This window comes from Macrotis lagotis, chromosome 7 (assembly GCF_037893015.1).
Source record: "Macrotis lagotis isolate mMagLag1 chromosome 7, bilby.v1.9.chrom.fasta, whole genome shotgun sequence".
In the NCBI taxonomy this organism is placed as follows: Eukaryota; Metazoa; Chordata; class Mammalia; order Peramelemorphia; family Peramelidae; genus Macrotis; species Macrotis lagotis.
Window position 1 is genome coordinate 114,740,254 of NC_133664.1, and position 18,792 is coordinate 114,759,045.

General features: G+C 36.5%; 2 protein-coding genes across 14 annotated transcripts in view; both read right to left on the reverse strand.

Moving 5' to 3' along the window:
- AGBL3 (AGBL carboxypeptidase 3) overlaps positions 1-3,838 on the reverse strand; it is a 140,761-nt gene extending 136,923 nt beyond the window's left edge. For all 10 annotated transcript variants that reach the window (XR_012470075.1, XR_012470076.1, XM_074193637.1 and 7 more), the window contains exons 1-3: positions 3,636-3,838; positions 1,964-2,081; positions 913-973 (exon numbers count right to left, since the gene is read on the reverse strand). Coding sequence is in view for 8 of the 10 variants with exons in the window: in XM_074193637.1 (XP_074049738.1) it covers positions 913-973; positions 1,964-2,029 (127 nt within the window). In the remaining 2 variants the exon portion in view is untranslated. The remainder of the gene's footprint in view (positions 1-912; positions 974-1,963; positions 2,082-3,635) is intronic.
- Positions 3,839-10,731: 6,893 nt separating this feature from the next.
- The window catches only part of CALD1 (caldesmon 1), a 118,153-nt gene continuing 110,092 nt past the window's right edge, over positions 10,732-18,792 (reverse strand). For all 4 annotated transcript variants that reach the window (XM_074193640.1, XM_074193641.1, XM_074193644.1 and 1 more), the window contains 3 exons: positions 18,305-18,400; positions 12,543-12,623; positions 10,732-11,496 (listed from right to left, as the gene is read on the reverse strand). In XM_074193640.1, the coding sequence (XP_074049741.1) occupies positions 11,491-11,496; positions 12,543-12,623; positions 18,305-18,400 (183 nt within the window). In that variant the 3' untranslated portion in view covers positions 10,732-11,490. The remainder of the gene's footprint in view (positions 11,497-12,542; positions 12,624-18,304; positions 18,401-18,792) is intronic.

Below are 18,792 nucleotides of genomic sequence, written 5' to 3' on the forward strand. Positions count from 1 at the left end.
GATATAACTATGCTATTAAGATATGATAAACATGAAGAATTCAGAGATGCATGGGAATATTTATAATATGGACCAGAGATTTCCCTTCTCTTTTCTATTTTTTTGCTTGGCTTAATCACTCCAACCTACACTCTGGGGAGGATAATTCCTATAGGGGAGGTCCACTTGACTACAAATAATTATTTTCAGGATCCTAGGGATAACCATGACTTTATCAGTTCCCATGGATTTAATTAATTTTATACAAATGACTCCTAAATCTTGACATATAGACCTGATTATCTTCTCAAATTCCAGATACCTCCATTTACCTCTTGGGATATTCTCACCTAGATGTTCCAATGAATTTTCTGTCTTATCATGCTAAAATGGAACTTAATATCTGTCCTAATACCTACATACATATTCTAGAGGCCCCCAATTTTTGTTATGTACTTCCACAAAGATGGTGTAGCTGTTATCTTATAAATTCAATTAGAATAGTTTATTTAAAAAAGAAAATAATCAACCCTTAATTTAGATTTCCATATGTCAAGGTTTGCTTAAAACAAGGTATACCTGTGTATACTAAAATATTATTTATCATGATAACAGAATTAGAAGATTTAGAGCTAGAAGCTAACATCTATTTCAATCTTTCACATTATATACTAATACTTGACTTGCCCAAGGTCACACAGACCTAAATTCTAAAGAAACAGAGTCAAAATTTGAACACAGATCCTCAGATTCAGAGTTCTTTCCAACTATACCATAGTAATAAGGTCATGATGAGAAAAATATCAAATTTTTTTTCTCTTCCCACCCATTTTAATTTTATTTTTCCTATATATTCTACTGCTATGACTTCCCTACCTTCTATCCAAGTTAGTGTCACCATAAAGAGAATTGAGTGAATTTGTAAGCTCAAACCTGAAAACAGTGCACACCGATGAAGATCTTCGCTTAGAAATTTCATAAAGGCATCATTATCCTAAAACAAAAGGTTTATTTTAAAATATAAACATATCCAAAAGTCTAAAAGATTCTCCAATGCTAATATAGTATTTGCTAATGGAAATCAAAGAATAAATTGATCTGCTAATGGCTGCAGTGCAGCTGAATTTGAATCATCTTGAACATGACATTCTGACATTACTGAGTTCTTCGATTCTGACGTATTGCCAAGACATGCTATTCATAGACCAAAGTTTTGAAAAGTTGGCGTAATCATGGCAAGATATATTACAAGGTTAAAATTTTGAAGAAGAATGATAGTAGCAAAGGAAACAAAGACTTTGTTTTGCTTATTTAGGGTTGCAATTTGCATGATCATTCCTAATTTAATGAGTCAATAAATCTCTTAGATATGCAAAACAGATGCATTTATATTTTTAAAATAATTTAAAAAGCCATGCTTTTGTTTCTTTACTTTCCATATTTAAAATCCTTGTCCTCTGTGACCTCAAAGGCATGGCAAACCTATTATGATGATGTGGAAGATGAAAACTTTATATGTAAAATTAAATGAATATGAATTACTTTGAAACATGAATCTTAATTTCATATCCATATTTCAAAGAACTAGAATTTCTTGGAGTATCATTAATATAGACCACTAATAGATTGTTGGGGGTGGGGTGGGGGAAGGGGGCCTGTGGTGAACTTGAGGGAAGATAAAGAGTCCAAGAAGACAGAAGAGGCAGGCATAGATGAATTGAAATCAATTTTACTGGAGGGAAAATTCACATTGAGGGGATCACAGATTCATCTGAATATCTTAGTATAAATTCCAAGTGGATGGAATGTATAATTTTCAGCATATGGCATTTTTAAACAATTAACTATAAATTATTTTCATATTTATGATATTCACTTCATTATCTAAAGAATCCTAGAGTACTTATAAAAACAAGTAAGTTCAGATTTTGCAGGCTACATTAAGAAGCTTTATAAAATCCAAGAACATTGAAAGAAAACATACCAACTCATCTTCATCACTGGTTATTCGGTCTGTGAGATGTTCATCTTTGTCTGACTCCTCTGACATTTTTTTCCAATGTGTGAGCCTGCAATTTTCTTTTTTTTTGCATATAGGCAAACTGCAAAACAATTCCTAAGAAATTATTTTGTGGGACATTCCTATTTTAGTGCCTTTATATACATTTAAATATTGAAAACTGAGTATCCAACGTAATCAGAGCTCAAATAAATGACTTTTAATTAATTCAAAACTTAACTGAAATCCTTCTTCCTTCAATGGAGAAGAATTGCATGGAGGAAAGAGGAAAATCACAGCAAAATAAGTTTATATCAGAGATCTATCTTCCTTGGTTAAAGTGTTGAAGATTATGCTTTCCCTAAATATTGGGGTTAATCAAAGTTTTATAATATGCCAGAATAGTGAAAGGATACAATTTTGAGATATAAAAATTTCCCAAAGATTCTCATGATTTTCTTACGACTTTATTTCACTTTTGCAAATTTTAATATTAGACAGAAATATACTGTAGATGTTTTCTGACATCTTAGAACCATCCATTTATTCAGTAGTCTACCTGTCTTGTTCTCTGAGATTCCCCTTATTCCTCAATATGTCTGGGCATCCCACCAGTGACATCTCCTCCAGTTTCCTCTGTGCTCTGATATCCAACACCATCAGTGGCTTACTCATTTCTGACAGCTGCATTTCATACCCATTAGTATTCCTTAATTGTGAAAGGAGTGGAAACAGAAGGATCAAAGTATCTTTGAAGTCTTCTGTTCATTCCCATACCTCGTTTCCTTTTTTTAATTTTATTTTTATTATTTTTTTTTAGTTTCCTTGTTTTATTAGAAGATATTTGGTTTCCTTTAAATTGTAGTAATGGTGGGCGGCTAGGTGGCTAGTGGATAAAGCACCAGCCTTGGAGTCAGGAGTACCTGGGTTCAAATCCGGTTTCAGACACTTTATAATGACCTAGCTGTGTGGCCTTGGGCAAGCCACTTAACCCCATTGCCTTGAAAAATCTAAAAAAAAAAAATTGTAGTAATGGACATAAGGAAATTTTTGTGTGGCATCCAATACTAATTTGGAATTTTATTCTCTTCAGGATGTCAGTGATTGTGTTTTAATACTTGGTCCAGTGAGGGTCGGACATTCCATTAAGGAGTCTGGGGAAATTTGCAGAGATTAAGTAGGAAAGACCCGGACCAAAAGTGGGCAAATCAAGCGTTGAAGCTTGATTTTGGGGAGAAAGACGAGGCAGGCGGAAGGAAACAAGCGTCCTCACAAAGCCCACCGCGACCTCATGGGACCCTCAAACCCAGACGGGGAGGCGCAGCTTCTAACAGTCGCAGTGGCCAGTTGAGGCCCCCGAGGCGGGCGGGTGAAGTGACCCCCAGGAGTCACGCGGCCTCGGCTGGTAACCCCGAATCTGGAGCTTTCTAGAGGGTTCCCGCGTCCGCGGCCCTTTGCTTGTTGCGGGCGGTGGAAGGGCCGGGGGTGCGGCCGCCGGGTCGGTTCGCCTCCCTGGGCCTCAGTTTCCCCGGGTGTCAAATGCAAGGGCCGGGGGGTCACCCCAACTAGCCGGGGGGTCACCCCGGCTCGCGCCTGCGCAGCCCGCGCGCAGAGGGCGGTCTCGAGGAGGCTGCTCCGCCCCTCGGCCCGTCCTCACCTCGCCCGATCCGCTGCTCTCTCGCTCCGAGGCCGAGTCCCGGTCCCCTCCCCGGCTGCCGCGGCCTGCCAGTCCCGCACAGTTTCGGGAGCAAGCCCTTGGGCGGCCCGGAGGAGTAGCTGTTCCGCTCCCACCCCAGCCCCCCGAACTGGAGCCCGAGCTCTGGGGGCATTCGGCCGGGCGCGCGCCGCTACGCTTCCGGTTACCCCGGCAACCGGGCGCCCTGGAACCTCCCCTTCCGGCCCAGCGGGCGGAAGCGGCCGGCTGCGGGAGGGAGGAGGAAGCGGAAGCAGGCGGCCCCCGCACTTCCGCCTCCAAAGCCGTGGCGCCGGGCGTCTACGGGGAAACTGAGACCCGGGCGCCCGGTTCCGAGGTTCGGGACCCGCCGCCCTCTGTGCTCTCAATCGAATCCAGTCCCACTAGGATTCGCTGGCGGAGCTAGAGGGTGTTGGTTTTTATTTGTTAACATTTCATTAGTTTGCCAATTATAGACAATAGTGGTATCTGCCTATCATTTTTTGTAAGATTTTGAATTTTACAATTTTTACCCCAGAGAAGGCTGTCTGACAGTCTCTACCTTGTTTCCATGTCATACATTGATGTAAATTAAATGTTATAAGAGTAAACATAAGAATAATCATACCGCCCCCCAAGAAGATGAGAAACCTCAAGAATAGAGAGAGAGGGAAAATAGTGTTGTTCAGCCTGCGTTCAGATTCCAATGGCTCTGTCTCTGGGGTGAGTTGCTTTCTTTCTCAGACGTCCACCAGACAAGTTGCTTCAATGTTTTTCCCACAGTTGCTATTACTAGCTGTACCTCCACTCTATTCCTCATTTATTCTATTCTCTCCCTCCTTTCATCCTGGCCCTGTCCAAAAGTGTGTCGCATCCGAGTACCCTCTCTTCCATCACCTATTCCCCCCTTTCCTTCCCCCATTCCCCCTTTAGAGGGGATGTGGACCCACAGAGCATTTTGGAACAGGCCGTTGCTTTTTGGAGGCTTCCTTTTGGGGAGACAGGGGTTTCATCTTTGTATACCATGATAAATACATCCCTGGTAAATGTTTGGCCTGAATGGCATTAATTTTGGAAGGTCAACTCTCTCATTTAATACCTCTGTTATTATTTTGTGTTATTTTAATAAATGTATTTATTTTCTAATTACATGCAAAGGTGGTTTTCAGCATTCATCCTTTTACAAACTTTTGAGTTCTACATTTTTCTACGACCCTCCCTTCCACCCCTCTCCCCCATGGCAGCAAACGATCTGATATAAATTGAACATATATAGTACCTCTATTATTATTATCCATGGCAAATGGGTGACACAATAGTGACTACCTTCCTAAATAACATTTTGTGGCACTTCTATGATGCTATTTATACAGAGTCTATCTGTTAAACTTGAATATGTTGATAATATTTCAATGTGTTTAAAAAAGATTTTATCAGAAACCTTATAGTAAGAAAAGATTAGACAATAGACTGGTGTCTTGGTAAAAATAAACCTCAAAGTGGAGCTTGGTGCTGAGATGGCTCCTCTTCCATTTTTCCTTTATAATTTTGGAAAAGTCAAGAATATGTGTGTTTAATGTATGTATGCATGTATGCTACCACATGTAACTACATTAGAAGCAAGAGGATGGACACTGAATTCTATGAATTGTAATCTCATCTTTATTCAAAATTTCTGAAAAACAAACTTTTCAGGTTCCTTCCACCTTGACCTTTTCCCTGAGTCTTATCTTTTGGGGAACAGCAACACAAGCATAATTGGAAAATTTGGATTTTTCCTTGAACTTTTTTCTCAGGCTTAGCCAATGAAGACAAAATTGAAATTTCACAAATATGTCTGAATTTCCTGTTCTGGAAATTTTTCCATATATATCTATATATGAAAATATATACATACAAAATATATACACATGCATAACCTATATGTATATATTTTCATATATAGATATATACTACTTATATACATATATGAGTTATATATATATATATATATATATATATATATATATATGAGGTTTTATATTTAAACAGTTTGAATTGTAGGGTCAATTAGTTAAGGAAACTAGGCAGAAATTATTGCATAATCATAGAACTGACAGACTTAAGGTCCTCTAATTTAACCCCTTCATTTTAAAAATGAGGAAGCAGATGGAGGTCCATCCAAAAGTCCTGCCCAAGGTCTTAAGATGATGTGTGTGGTGTTGCAGGAGTACAATAACAAGAATGGAAATAATCTTAAAAAAGACCATAGCACCATGATTTAACATTTGGAGCAGAATTAATTTGCTCTCAAAATAGTCAACCCTCACATTTCTTCTTGTTTTTAAGTTTTTAAAATAGGAAGCTTAAACTGTGTTTTGCAATGGTGTAAATAAAGATTCCTTGAAAAATGTCATTGTTAATTTTTTTAAAAGCCAAACTCTTCCCCTGTATAACTTCCTCAGATCAGCAGATGAAGCCACAACAGATGGGGACAGGATATCTGTGCCAAGTCACAGACCTCCCTCGCTTCTACTAGGCTACCATGGATGAGGGAGGAAGACTTGTTGACAAGGGCTGGCCTGATGAAAAAAGTGTAGGCAGACAGAAGACCTAAGTCCACCCTCTTCCTTCTAACATTAGTCACATGTTCTAGCATGTGTGTTTCATACATACATATATACATACATACATATTCTTGACCTCTCCAAAATTATAAAGGAAAAAATGAAGAAAAGGAGCTCTTCAACATCAACCTTCACTTTGTGGTTTACTTTTACCAAAATACGAGTCTGTTGTTTTAGTTGGAACTCTGGCTAATAGCAGCCTGTGGTCTTGACCTCATAGTTTTTTATTTATGGATTCTGTTAATATATTTCAAATGCTAAAGTAGTCTGTGGCTAAATTAGTTTGAATTACACTAGGCAAAGAAAATAACATGGTTAAGGAAAGCATTTCATTAAAGAAGCCTGGTTTCTTCTGGATTAGAACTCAGAAAAAGAAATAGATTAGAGAGTACATATTGAAACAAGCTTTGTTATAAGCAGCAGTTTTACCCAATGTAGTTATGCCTTGCTTTATGTAGTAGAGGCATTACTGAAAAAAGTTGACTTTAAATATAATTTCATAAATGAAATAATATTTTGTCAAAATTTACATTATAACAGTATAACATTATTTAAACAGAAAAAGTTTTCTTCCAAATACATAATTTTATAAGTATTTTTCAAGATAATGTTTAATAGAAAACTCTAATTGTATAATAATAATGGTGATGATGATGATGATGATGTATAGTAACCATAACACTTAAGATGTTACCTATAATAAAGTACCACAGTACCAGAAACCAGACTTTGCCAATATGATAGGAGAGAGATAAATTTATTCTCTACTTCTCATCCTAGCCACTTTCCTCCCATCTTCTATTGAGATCAATAATTTTATCATAACTATAAGACAAACTGAAGAACACACTTGCAAAATAACAAGAATATGATGATAGGGATGATGATGATGATGATGAAAATAGATGACAGTGATAAGTCATATCTTCCAGGAAGTCAGGTTCACACTGGTAGCTAGCATTGATTTTTTTCTCCTTTAATTTCTTTGCTTTTTGGGGGGACATATTACTTTTTACTTAGACCGCCCACTCAGCAGGATAACTACTGGACCAAAAGCAAGATGAAAGAAGAAAAGATTTCAAAAACTGGAACAGAGATCAAAGTGAAACACCAGGAAATATTGATTAAAGAAATAAAACATTAAACTCTAAAATCCCTGGAGTCAAGACAGGTTTAAATCCTGGCTTTAACTGTCACCAACTATGTTACTTTAAGCCACTTAATGTTTTTGAGCCTCAGCTTCTTCCTTGATAATATAGGGGCCATAATTCTGTTTGAATTGTTTATAATCCTTCCATGATAAAATAGTGGCTTATATTCTTTATTAGGGAGTGCAGTGCTGGGCTTCAGAGTCAGGAAGGTCTGAGTTCAAATTCTCTCTCAAGAGACTACTTCTGGGTGACCCTGAGCTAGTTATTTAACTTCTTTCAACCTCAGTTTCCTCATCTATAAAATGGGAATACCTAACATTTCCCTTATAAGGTTGTTGTGTGAATAAAATTAGATAACACATAATGTGTTTTGAAAAGCTTCAATCACCATAAAAGCAAAGTTACAATTATGAACTGAGTGTACACTGAAACTGAGATACACAAATTTCAAGTCTGGAATTGTAGAGTTTCTTTAGCCCCTCGCCCCTACCACCAACAGCAACAAAACCTCAAAAACCTCACATTTCTCTCCCCGGCATCCTGGTAGTACATTCATGTAGAAGATCATATGACCACAATTAAGTAGTCATGGAGAGTTTCCCAAAAGAACCATCTGTCAAAATCTGTGCTGTGGGGGGCACCTAGGTGGTATAGTGAATAGAGCACGGGCCCTGGAGTCAGGAGGACTTAAGTTCAAATATGGTCTCAGACAATAATTGCCCAACTGTGTGACCTTGGGCAAGTCACTTAACCCTTCCATTGCCTTGCAAAAACCTAAAAAAAAATCTGTACTATGTATGTCTCGAAGTAGAATTGTAAGGAGAGATTTTATAAATATTTTACATTGTTTTAATGGTCATGGACTTATAGATCTTGTCCCAACCAAGCACCATTCTAACCTGAATCTGTCAGCAAAGCTCTTTAATCTATAGACAAGCACTTTTAAAATCATTTTTTCTAGGTGGCATAAGATAATTTAAAATGATCATATTTTTTCCATTTACATTGTTTTTGTTATTGTGTATAGTTCTCCAAGTTCTGCTTACTTTCCCCCTTCCTCAGTCGTTATAAATCCATGAAGGCACCTTCTTCTCATCTGGATCTAATTCCTGAGTTTAGCCTAACTCCTGTCCTAGACAGGAGTGTCAATATTCCCACATTCCACCTTTTGTTCACCCTCTCTGCTTTTCAGTTCTCTTTTGTATTTATTTTCCTCTATTAGAATGCAAGCTTCTTGAGGGACCATCCTCCTTTTTGGCTTACATTTGTTTACTCAGGGCAAAGCATAATTCCTGCTACAAATGTTTGTTGACTAGGTACTTACTAAAACACAATTAGTTATTCTCTAACAAAGTTACCTTATAAGGAAGAGTATTTTCAAGGCAAGAATTATATTAAAAGGAGAAACAGTTCTATATTGAAATACAGGTACTTCTCTTTCTTATCTTTTTTTTTTTTTTTTTTAACGAGGCAGTGGGGTTAAGTGACTTGCCCCAGGTCACACAGCTAGGCAATTATTAAGTGTCTGAGGTCCTATTTGAGCTCAGGTCCTCCTGACTCCAGGTGCTCTATCCACTGCATCACCCAGCTGCCCCTTTTATCTTGTTTTTGTAGAAAAGTAATCACTCAAATAGCTAGCATATTTTATACTTTGAAAAAAACTCAAAAGAACAACAAGGCAAAGACATTTTAGAGATATTTCATTTATTGTGGATGCAGTTTCAGAATATATTGTTTGTATTGCAGTTCTTGGTTGTCAATGAAATTCTGAAGTGTTTATAAAATGGCAGATTCACAGAAAATACTAGGCAACTTGCAGTCTCACCTCTTAGAATTAACAGATGCATTTGTCTTCTAACATGTAAACAACAAAACCAAGTTGTTTTAAAAAGAAAATTAAAACAAAATGATAGAACAAAAATCTTACCCTCATACATATTACAACCAATTACTGGAGCACAATTCATGGTTGATATATTGCAGATCTTATTACCAACTTTATCTCTGATAGGAAAATATTATTTGAAGGAAGAGTTTTAATTTAAATATTCAGTACCAAGTTAACTCCGGGTAGGTCTCTTTTTGACTTAATTCACTCTATGTACTTCATTTTTAAGGAATCTGTGGGAACTCAGGTGTTGCATGAAAATTCAAACATCTTATCCTTAATCTTTCTATCTACGTTTTAAAAATGAGTGAATGACTATTTTAGAATCTCAGATAATGCTTTTTTCCTCTTGTCTGCTACCCTAGAATATTGAGATGCTCTTGGCTGAATTGGAAGAAAAAAGGTTCTGCTGCAGTCAGGGATCTCTATTTGTATGCATTTTGTACCTGCAGCCAACCCCAACTGAGAATGGGAAAAATTATAGATTTGAAAACTCCTACAACTTGTCAGGAGCTTGGAACTGAGCCTGACTTACTCTGTTAAGTCAAACCAGAGATGAGTATGTTTGTATACCCTAGCTAAATACATTGCTATCCAATCAGGAACCATTTGCCAGAGTCCCGTTTTTCTTTTATTATGAAGAATAAACATGTGCTGTTTTAAGAAAGACTTTATGTTTTAATTATAAGTACATGTAAAAAGAGTCATTGAACAAAGGTTCTCCTGGAGGTGGGGTGAGAATGAAAAAGTTTCCAAAATTCATACATATTTGTGAAATTTCAATTCATTTGCACTGGCTAAGACTGAGAAAGTTCAAGGAAAATAACTTCATAGTTTAAACACATTGTTATTTTGTTAAAAGAAATTTTGGGGGCCCCAACAACTCATATTTGTTAGTTGTTCTTTAAAGCCCAGTTTAGTTCAAGTTAGTCTTTGTACAAACACCTGAGACCAATCTGCAAGAATTTACAGTTTTTTAAATCAATTTTTATTATATAATTTTAGGGCTGCAAGGGACCTTAGAGAGTATGTCCAACTTATAATGGGCATTCCACTATAAAAGGACCTTGAACTGGGTCCAGTATAATTCATACTATACTTAGAATTACCTTGAATTATGGTAGTTTATATAAATTAACTAATGTGTTTTATAGAAAACACTGACCTATGTTGGCTCCTCTAACTTTTCTTTTTTCATTACTTTTTCTTCCCTTTTATCAAAGGTCTTCTGACATTTAAAATTTTCAGATCTCCTGCCATGCTTCTAATGGCAATTGTGAAATATTAATATAGAAGTTGTGATTTTTTTATTTTTTAAAGCTGTGATATTAACTAGTTATGTAGGTTTATTACTAAATATAATATTCTAGCACATATTAAAGCATCCTACCATTAGTAGTGCTTGGCGCTAAATTTTGTAAAGCTATGTTTGTATGTATATATATATATATATATGTATGCATACTAGTACATACATATATATATATATATATATATATATTCTAAATTGCAGTCCATGTTACTACTATTCACTACCAAAGAAATCCACAAAACCACCAGCCTTAAGAAATTAGTACCACTGTCAGCTAACATAATAATCCAACTTAGATATTAACTTAACTAGAATGGAAAAAGTGATACTTTAGAAGTATAAAACAAACAAAAAAAGACAAATTAATGCTGCAGTATCTCAAATCTGACATGGGCAACTTACAGAAAATATTACAATTGTCAACTAAAATTATTTCTTCCATGCCTTATTCTAAAGTGCAGAAACAATGACTTCTGTATTCCAAAAGTAGTAACTGTTTATTTTTCTATGGATACTGCACACATTCCTTAGGCATTTTTCAACTTGAATATATTTTGGTTGACTTCTGATGCAGCTAAAATCATTGTTCAGACATAGAGTTATGACTCTCAGTAGAAAAGTCTATATTTCACAGCATGGGTTTTCTTTAGAAATAGGCTCCTGTGCAAAGGCAGTATTTTTACCTTGAATGTCTCTAGATTGTGATTATTAAATACAGTGCTAATATACATGGGTTTAACTGGGATAATGCAAAATAAACCAAAATAAAAAGAACCCACATTTTAGTAAATCAACATAAATATAAAACAGAACAATTGAGCATTTTTAAATTGAACTGGTCCAGCATCTAGAGCAGGTACCTAGTGTTCTTTCTCCAGCTGTCTCAAACCTGCCAAGAGAAAAAGACCTTTAAAATGGTGAACCACAACCTTATAATTAGGTGTTTATTATCAACAAGAAAATACTTATTGATGTGTACAGTTTTTGGCTTTGGTGCCATTCTTTGGTACCTGAAATAATCTTCCTTCCGTGTCTATGCTCCCCTAATTTTTTTTGCTTCCCATTGCTTATTAGTCTTTTTTCCTATTCTTTCTTTTCTTTTTCTTTTCTTTCTTTTCCCATGTCTTGTTGCCCTAACTGGTGGCACTCAAAGTCAGAAACTTCCTTTAGAACTGGAAAAAACTGATCTTGTTGGGTACAAGTACAGGAGCTAGACCAAGGAAATGCAAGAGCTAATTAACTGGCTAGAAGGAAAAAAAAGCCAGCTTGACTGATGTTTAAGTAGTTCAAAGAAACAAGGTCATGGAATATAGAAGAAACAGTCTCTCAAAATAAGGGATGATGGTGATTCTATAGTTGTACAAATTAGTATAAAACTAGGTTTTAGTCTTAAAAGGAAGTTTATTCAAAGTTTGTTTAAAAGCTACCTCTATTTGTTTACTCCAGAGTTTCTGCCTATATCTAGATCAGAGAATCTCAGATTCAGAGTTAGAGGGTACTCTTCCACCCCCCTTATGTTCCAGGTAAGGAAACTGAGGCTTAGAAAGGTTCAGTGACTTGTCCAAAGTCACAAAGCTGGCAGATTTAGTTTTTTAACCCTGATCTTCAGTTCCAGGATTCTTTCTCCTAAAGTTTTTGACCTTACTTAACCCTTGGTTCATCATTTTTTTCCTCCCCTCCCCTCTGCTGGACTATAACATAGCAGAAATATGTGGACTGACAATTAGAAGTTGAATTGATTCCTTTGTTTCAAAATCAATTTCTTGCCTTTGGAAAAACTGCAGGGAACCAGTCTGGCATTAACTTTACTAATACCAAGGAATGATTGCCCAAGTCTGCTAATTCTTCTTGCCCATGCTTCTTGTTTTCCTATGAGCCTGTGCAGTCTGAGCATGAAAGACAGGTTCTCCCACAAATAAATGCCTAAGAAATTACCTTAGCAGGTGAAGTGACCTTATCCACAGATTGCTTTTCCCAGAGATTGCGCTTGCTTGATACATCACCTGGCCTTAAGTCCTGTTAGAAACAAAGGAAAGTAGATGAGACAAAAGTTCATACTTTGATCATGCCTATACTTTGTCTCAGAATTTTGCATTTTTCAGTTGCTTTAGCTTTTTCAGTGAAGTAAAAAGGTGATTTCCTGATAGTTTGTGCTGAAATTCAAACTGACCTTTGACCTATCTCCAATACATCAGACTGACCATTTCTAAGTGCTTTGTTTTTTGTTTTCCTATCTTACAAATATAATTTTTGTCTTTTGGATAAAGTGCGGGGCTAAAACTCAGAACAACTGAGTTTTAATCCTGGCCTGATCACTGGTTTCCTGCATGGCTTTGGGTAATTGCTTACATCACTTGCCTTAGTTTGAGGCAGACAGATAATATGGGGATGTAAGGAGAAATCATATAATTGACTTTTCATAATTTGTGCTTATTGGAATAAAATATAGCATAGATTATCTAAAATAATTTATATGTACTTAGCATTCATTTTAATTCTATAATACTTATTTAAATTTTTCATAAATCAATATTAAAAGCAGTATATAGTCCCTGGACACATTTTAATTGGCTAAAGAGGAAAAGTCAGAACAGGAGAAACAGGAAGATAAGCTAAAGATATACTAAAAGGTATAGAGAAGAGGCTCTCAGAATACATTTGCAATAGAAAATCCACAAATGGACTGGATAATCCACAAATGGATAATCAAGATTTTACTATAGATATAAGAAACAATAGACTTTAGGAAGGATACCAAACTTTATAATTATAATAACTTGGTATATATTGAATTAAGTATGAATTTAGATGAGAAAAATAGCACATTTGTGTTTTCCCTTTTATGACCTACATAAATTACTCTTGATAAAAAAAATACTTTTATAGAACATATATTGACTTTTGTGAACGTGATGCCTATCTCCACAAGTCCTTGTTCTGTGGCAATGAGAGCTCTAAAAGAAGCAGTTGCATGTATGGGTACTAGGACAAATCTATGTCACTTCAAGAATTCCTGGATCTTTTATTTCATTGGTGTAGCTGTTCCTTCTAACAATTCAGATATTGCTAGTGTAACCTTGGGCAAGTGGGTTAACTTATCTGAGCTTCAATTTCCTTGTCTGAAAAATGAACTATTAAGTGCCTTTTCAGCTCAAAATCAGTGATACTGTGACCCTGTGACTTACTCGGTGGTCCTCATGAGTTGCTGAGGGCGGGGGGGGGAGGGGGGGAATCAAATACTTCAGTGATGACTTTACAAATTTTACAAGGCTCATCACAGTCCATATCTGGGTCTATATTTGAAACCATATTGGTTTAGTTAAGATCTGCCCAAGTTATAATCCCGTTGGTTTAACTTTCAAGAACTGCCACCACTTCTATGACACTATGAAACATTAGACTAGAGAGAAGAAATAATAATTATTAACAATGTTTGGGGGCAGCTAGGTGGCGCAGTGGATAGAGCAATGGCCCTGGAGTCAGGAGTACCTGGGCTCAAATGTGGTCTCAAACACTTAATAATTACCTAGCTGTGTGGCCTTGGGCAAGCCACTTAACTCCATTGCCTTGCAAAAACAAAAAACACAAAAAAACCCACAAAAAAAAAGCAAACAATGTTTTTTTAGAATTCTCTGGTTGTACCTGCCACTATGCCAGCCAGGTTAGACCTTGCTAAGGATCTCATTGAGTTTTGGATTTTAGCAACAGCACATGATTCCTGATATCTAAGAAAGAACTACAACTATTTAATTTGGCAGCATCAAGCAGTGTGTTCAAATTGTTTCTGAAAGAGTTTCCCCAGACCCTTTTCCAGTATGACAAGATAATTGTTATGAAGTTGTCCTGAAGGTATCTTTAGAGTTTTGGAAATTAGACTAAGTGACATGTTGAGGCTAGGTTTGGAAAGTGGCTTGCTTTAAACCTAGGTGATTCAGAGAAAATAAATTTTTGTCTTTCATACCTATGTTTTTCTGTCTTTAAATATGTTCTAGAAATCTTCCACTCCCTAGAATCTTAAGTTATTTTCAGTTTGAACTCAGTTTTAAAGTACAGGTTGCCAAGAGGTATATTTTAGGACTTGAGAAAGGATAGGGTGATGAAGTGATATTTGGCAATGGCAACACTTTGGCAATTTGCCCATCATGTTACCAGATAACACTGATTAAAGCACAGAAAGAAATTGGCATTTTTTTTAATCAAAGTGGAAATGTAAATGGATTTACCTGACCTGGCTTTATATTTTTTAAAGAAAGACTCACTCCTGAAGAGCAGAGGAAGAAATGAAGGCATCAGAAGCAGGTTTCCAGTCAAGCAGAGATCAAAGAGTGAAGAGGAAGAGTAGTCAGCTGAGAGAGTTTGTTGATTTTTTTTAAACAAAAAAGAGAGACAAGTTAGCATTTTATTTGTTTTCTAATGGGGTTTTTAGACATAAGGAGAAACAAGACAACTAAGGCAGATATATTTAGAATGGAATTCCATTTGCAAAATTACATGACATTTTACATGTTCCATTCGCAAGCAACAATAGAAACCACCCAAATGAGGAATCAAGTAGGAACTAGTGTAGATTGGGAAAGATTTTAAATTCCTTTTGGAGGGAGAACCAATAATGACAGATGTTGAGTGAAATCTTTTTTATAAATTTTAATTCCTACCAGATCAAAGACTGGCATTAAGTTATTATATCTGGAGCAGGGTAATTTTGTTGTGTACTTTTCTGTCTTGAAATCTCTGGTTTCTTCCAAGGCTTAACTAATGTATCACCTCAATCAACAAACACTTAATTGGGCACCTACTATGTGCCAAACTGGGAAAAGGCACTAGAAATACAAATGCTAAAGTGGGACAGTCCCTGTCTGTGACGATCTTACATGGGGAAGGATTCTTTCCTGATTCCCCTTTGCTTACTTAGTTCTCTCTGTCTCTTTTTCTCTCTCTCACTTTCCTCATAATGATCTGTTAATATATTTTAGCTTTCCATCAAACTTTAAGCTCTTGGAGAGCAGACACTGACTTTGTTTTTGCATTTTCAATATGTGTATAGTAGGTGCTTAATAAATATTTGTTGGATTGGATTAAATATTCATGAAGGAAATTGTTTTATGTTCTTAGACAATTTTTAACAGAAGGTTCTTTAATTCTGTTGTTTCTTTTTTTCTTTTTAATTGTGCTACTAATGAATGGGTATCAATTGGATACTACTCTCCCTAAAACTTAGCTTCATTCTTGTCCTTTTCAGAATTCCTAGAGACACATGCCTCTGATTGCACCCTCACACAGCAGGAAGCATGAAAAAGAGATTATGGATTGCCTCTATCCTAGGATAGAAATTCACCTATTGGTGTCTCTGATTGTCTAGGGATTATCCTACTTTCTCACCTCTGAAGATGTAAGGGGAAAAATAAATGTTTGACAATTAAAAATAAAATTTAAAAAGAAAGATAACATGAGTTAGGGTATAGCAACAACTCCACAGAAATTGAGACATAGTTTCAAGGGAGGAAAGGACACTCTAAGGAATAAAACAGTGGTCATTTTACATCTGCTTGTTCAGTGTAGTCATTCAATAACAGGTTTAACTAATTGTAAGCAGGAAGCGAAGGAGATATTTTGTTTATCAAAATTGTTTTAAGGTAGAAATTTCGTAATTACTTTGTAATCTACTTTCTTCTAACTTTTTGATTAGAAGGTGTAGTAGACAGTGATGGACTAGGAAAAAGGAAAACCTGGGTTCAAATTCAACCTCTGACTCTAGATGTGTAAAACTATAATGGAAAGAATACTTGGTTTAATGTTTTTATTTTAGTTTAGAGGACCTGAATTCAAATCTATTACTAATACATATGGAAACTTTGAGCAAACCACAACTTTGCTTTATCATCTACAAAATGAGAAAGTTTAGACTAGAGCATATTTTATGTCCCTTCCAGTTTTAAAGCTGTGATCCTCTGAACATGAACAAGTCACTTATGGACAGAAATAAAGAATTATTATGAACTTGATTTGTGAGAATTCTCAAACCAATGAAGTCACAAATGTTAGTTACCATGGCAACTTGGAGTGATCCTCTGTTAGAGACATAAATATCATTTTACATATTTACATGAAGTATTCTATGTAAGGGAGCAACTGGTTTTGACCTGTCTTCTAATTATCAAGGCAGAATATGGTTGACTTATTGATTTATTAATCAATAATATAGAAGAGTTGTAGTTTATATATGTAATATGCTGAAGCATGAATAGATCCATCCTTGGCTAAGCTTTTGAATAAAAATAAATGTATTACTTCAAGTGTCTGAGATTTTACTGGGCTGAATATTCATTTTAGCAGCACAAATGGCACCATTTCTAAGGCTTACTAGCTAGCCTTCCTGAGTGGCTATGATTGAAAATTTCATCACTAATAGAAGGCCAGCTCTGTAGATGGCATTGAGCCTCCTCAGACCAAGCTTCAGAGTGAGTTTCTGAGTCTATACTCATAAAGTTCTTTTGGTTCAGTAGGACTTATGCTCTGCTTGCATAGTCCTTAAGAACCCAAGTTTACCTTCATGCTTTGATGAGGCAATAGGGGCCTATGTATGAAGAAAACTTTCTTCCCATCCCATTTGGAATGGTGCTAACTCATGCTATGCTAAGAGACCTTCCAAACCAGGACTTCTCTCGGATCAGATACTCACCTCAGGTAAACCAGACAAGTGTTTCTAGTATGATGCCATCCAGCCACTAGGGGACTGGAGCTAGCCAACACAGATATCCTGCCATTTGTCTTAACATTGCCTATTTCCTTTCATTGGAGTAACTTCATGAAATTTCAGAGATCCTGATTTTCCAAGGGGAGTTAATTCATTTATTTTTAGGACTAGTTCTGAGGAAGACCTGCTTGTTGAGTGACAGCCTCTATCCAGCCTGCCCTGGTGTTTATCCACCAGAAAACCAGGCTTTATCCAGAGCAAACACCTTTTCATTTCCCCAGATGCCAATAGGTGTTCTGTTCAATATCGTCCATACTTCCTCACCCTCAATAGATGAATAATCAAATCCGTGTCATCATTGACATCCTGTGTGAGCTTTGATAACCCATTCACATTTTGAGTTTCAGTTTCTTTTCTGATAAAAATCAGGGGATTAGACTAAATGTCTAAGGTTTCTTTCAGCTCTAAAAAAAAAGTGATTTTATGATCCAACAATTATCGAGAGGAATCTCAAGTCTGGTATGGAGAAAGAATCTGATAAAAGAATCAAAAGCTCCGAGTTCAAATCCTAGTTCTAATGAATAAACATTTATATAAAGCACTGCCTATGTGCTAGACATTGTGCTAAATGTTTTACAAATATTTCATTTGATCCTCATGGCTACCCTGAGTAGTAGGTACTGTTATTTTTTTCCATTTTACAGATAAAGAGACTGAGGTAAACCAAGGCTAAGTGACTTGCTCAGGGTTATATTAGCTATGTGACCTTGAATAAGGCATGCTATCTCTGCATTTTAGTTTTCTTCTCAAGGGACTGGTCCACAATAAAGTCCTTTCCAGCTCTAAATCCATGACTGAGGTTCTTTGGTACCTGCATATTTATTAGAAGGAAACTGGACTACTTTGCTTTCTCATATCAAATTAAATTATTTTCTTTTCCTCTAGCTTTCAGCTGGAAGGAGAAAGTGTAAAGGAATCCATAGAATGTCTTAGATGCACTTACAGAAGGTTTAGGAGCAGGGGACTTGTTGCCTTCTGGGGTTTTAGTTAGCCATTCATTGATGCGGCTGGAAACCCCCACTTTCAAGCCAGCAGTTTCCTGTGAAAGAGAGTTAAGCATACAAAATTTAAGATACTAAAATGGACAAAATATTGCTTTCTGACTAAGGCTGGAGTATTCTGTGTGTGGCTGCTTAGCTGGGGGTGGTGGGAAAGCCTTGGAAAAGAGAGATATCCTTTTTTTAGGAGTCACATGTGATACCAGACTCTCTTCAGGACTGGCTATAGAACCCACAGAGAGAGGTATGAGGAAGAAGGGAGGGGGAGAGTGAAAGACAGAGAGACACAGAGAAACTGAGCGACACAGACAGAGACACAGACACAGAGAGAGACACACACTGGCTGCTTGCAGACATGTAGGGAAACCTGGGTTCTTAACATATCCTTGATTTCTTGCTTGACTTCCCAGAGACTTTGTGGAATTTTCTTTTT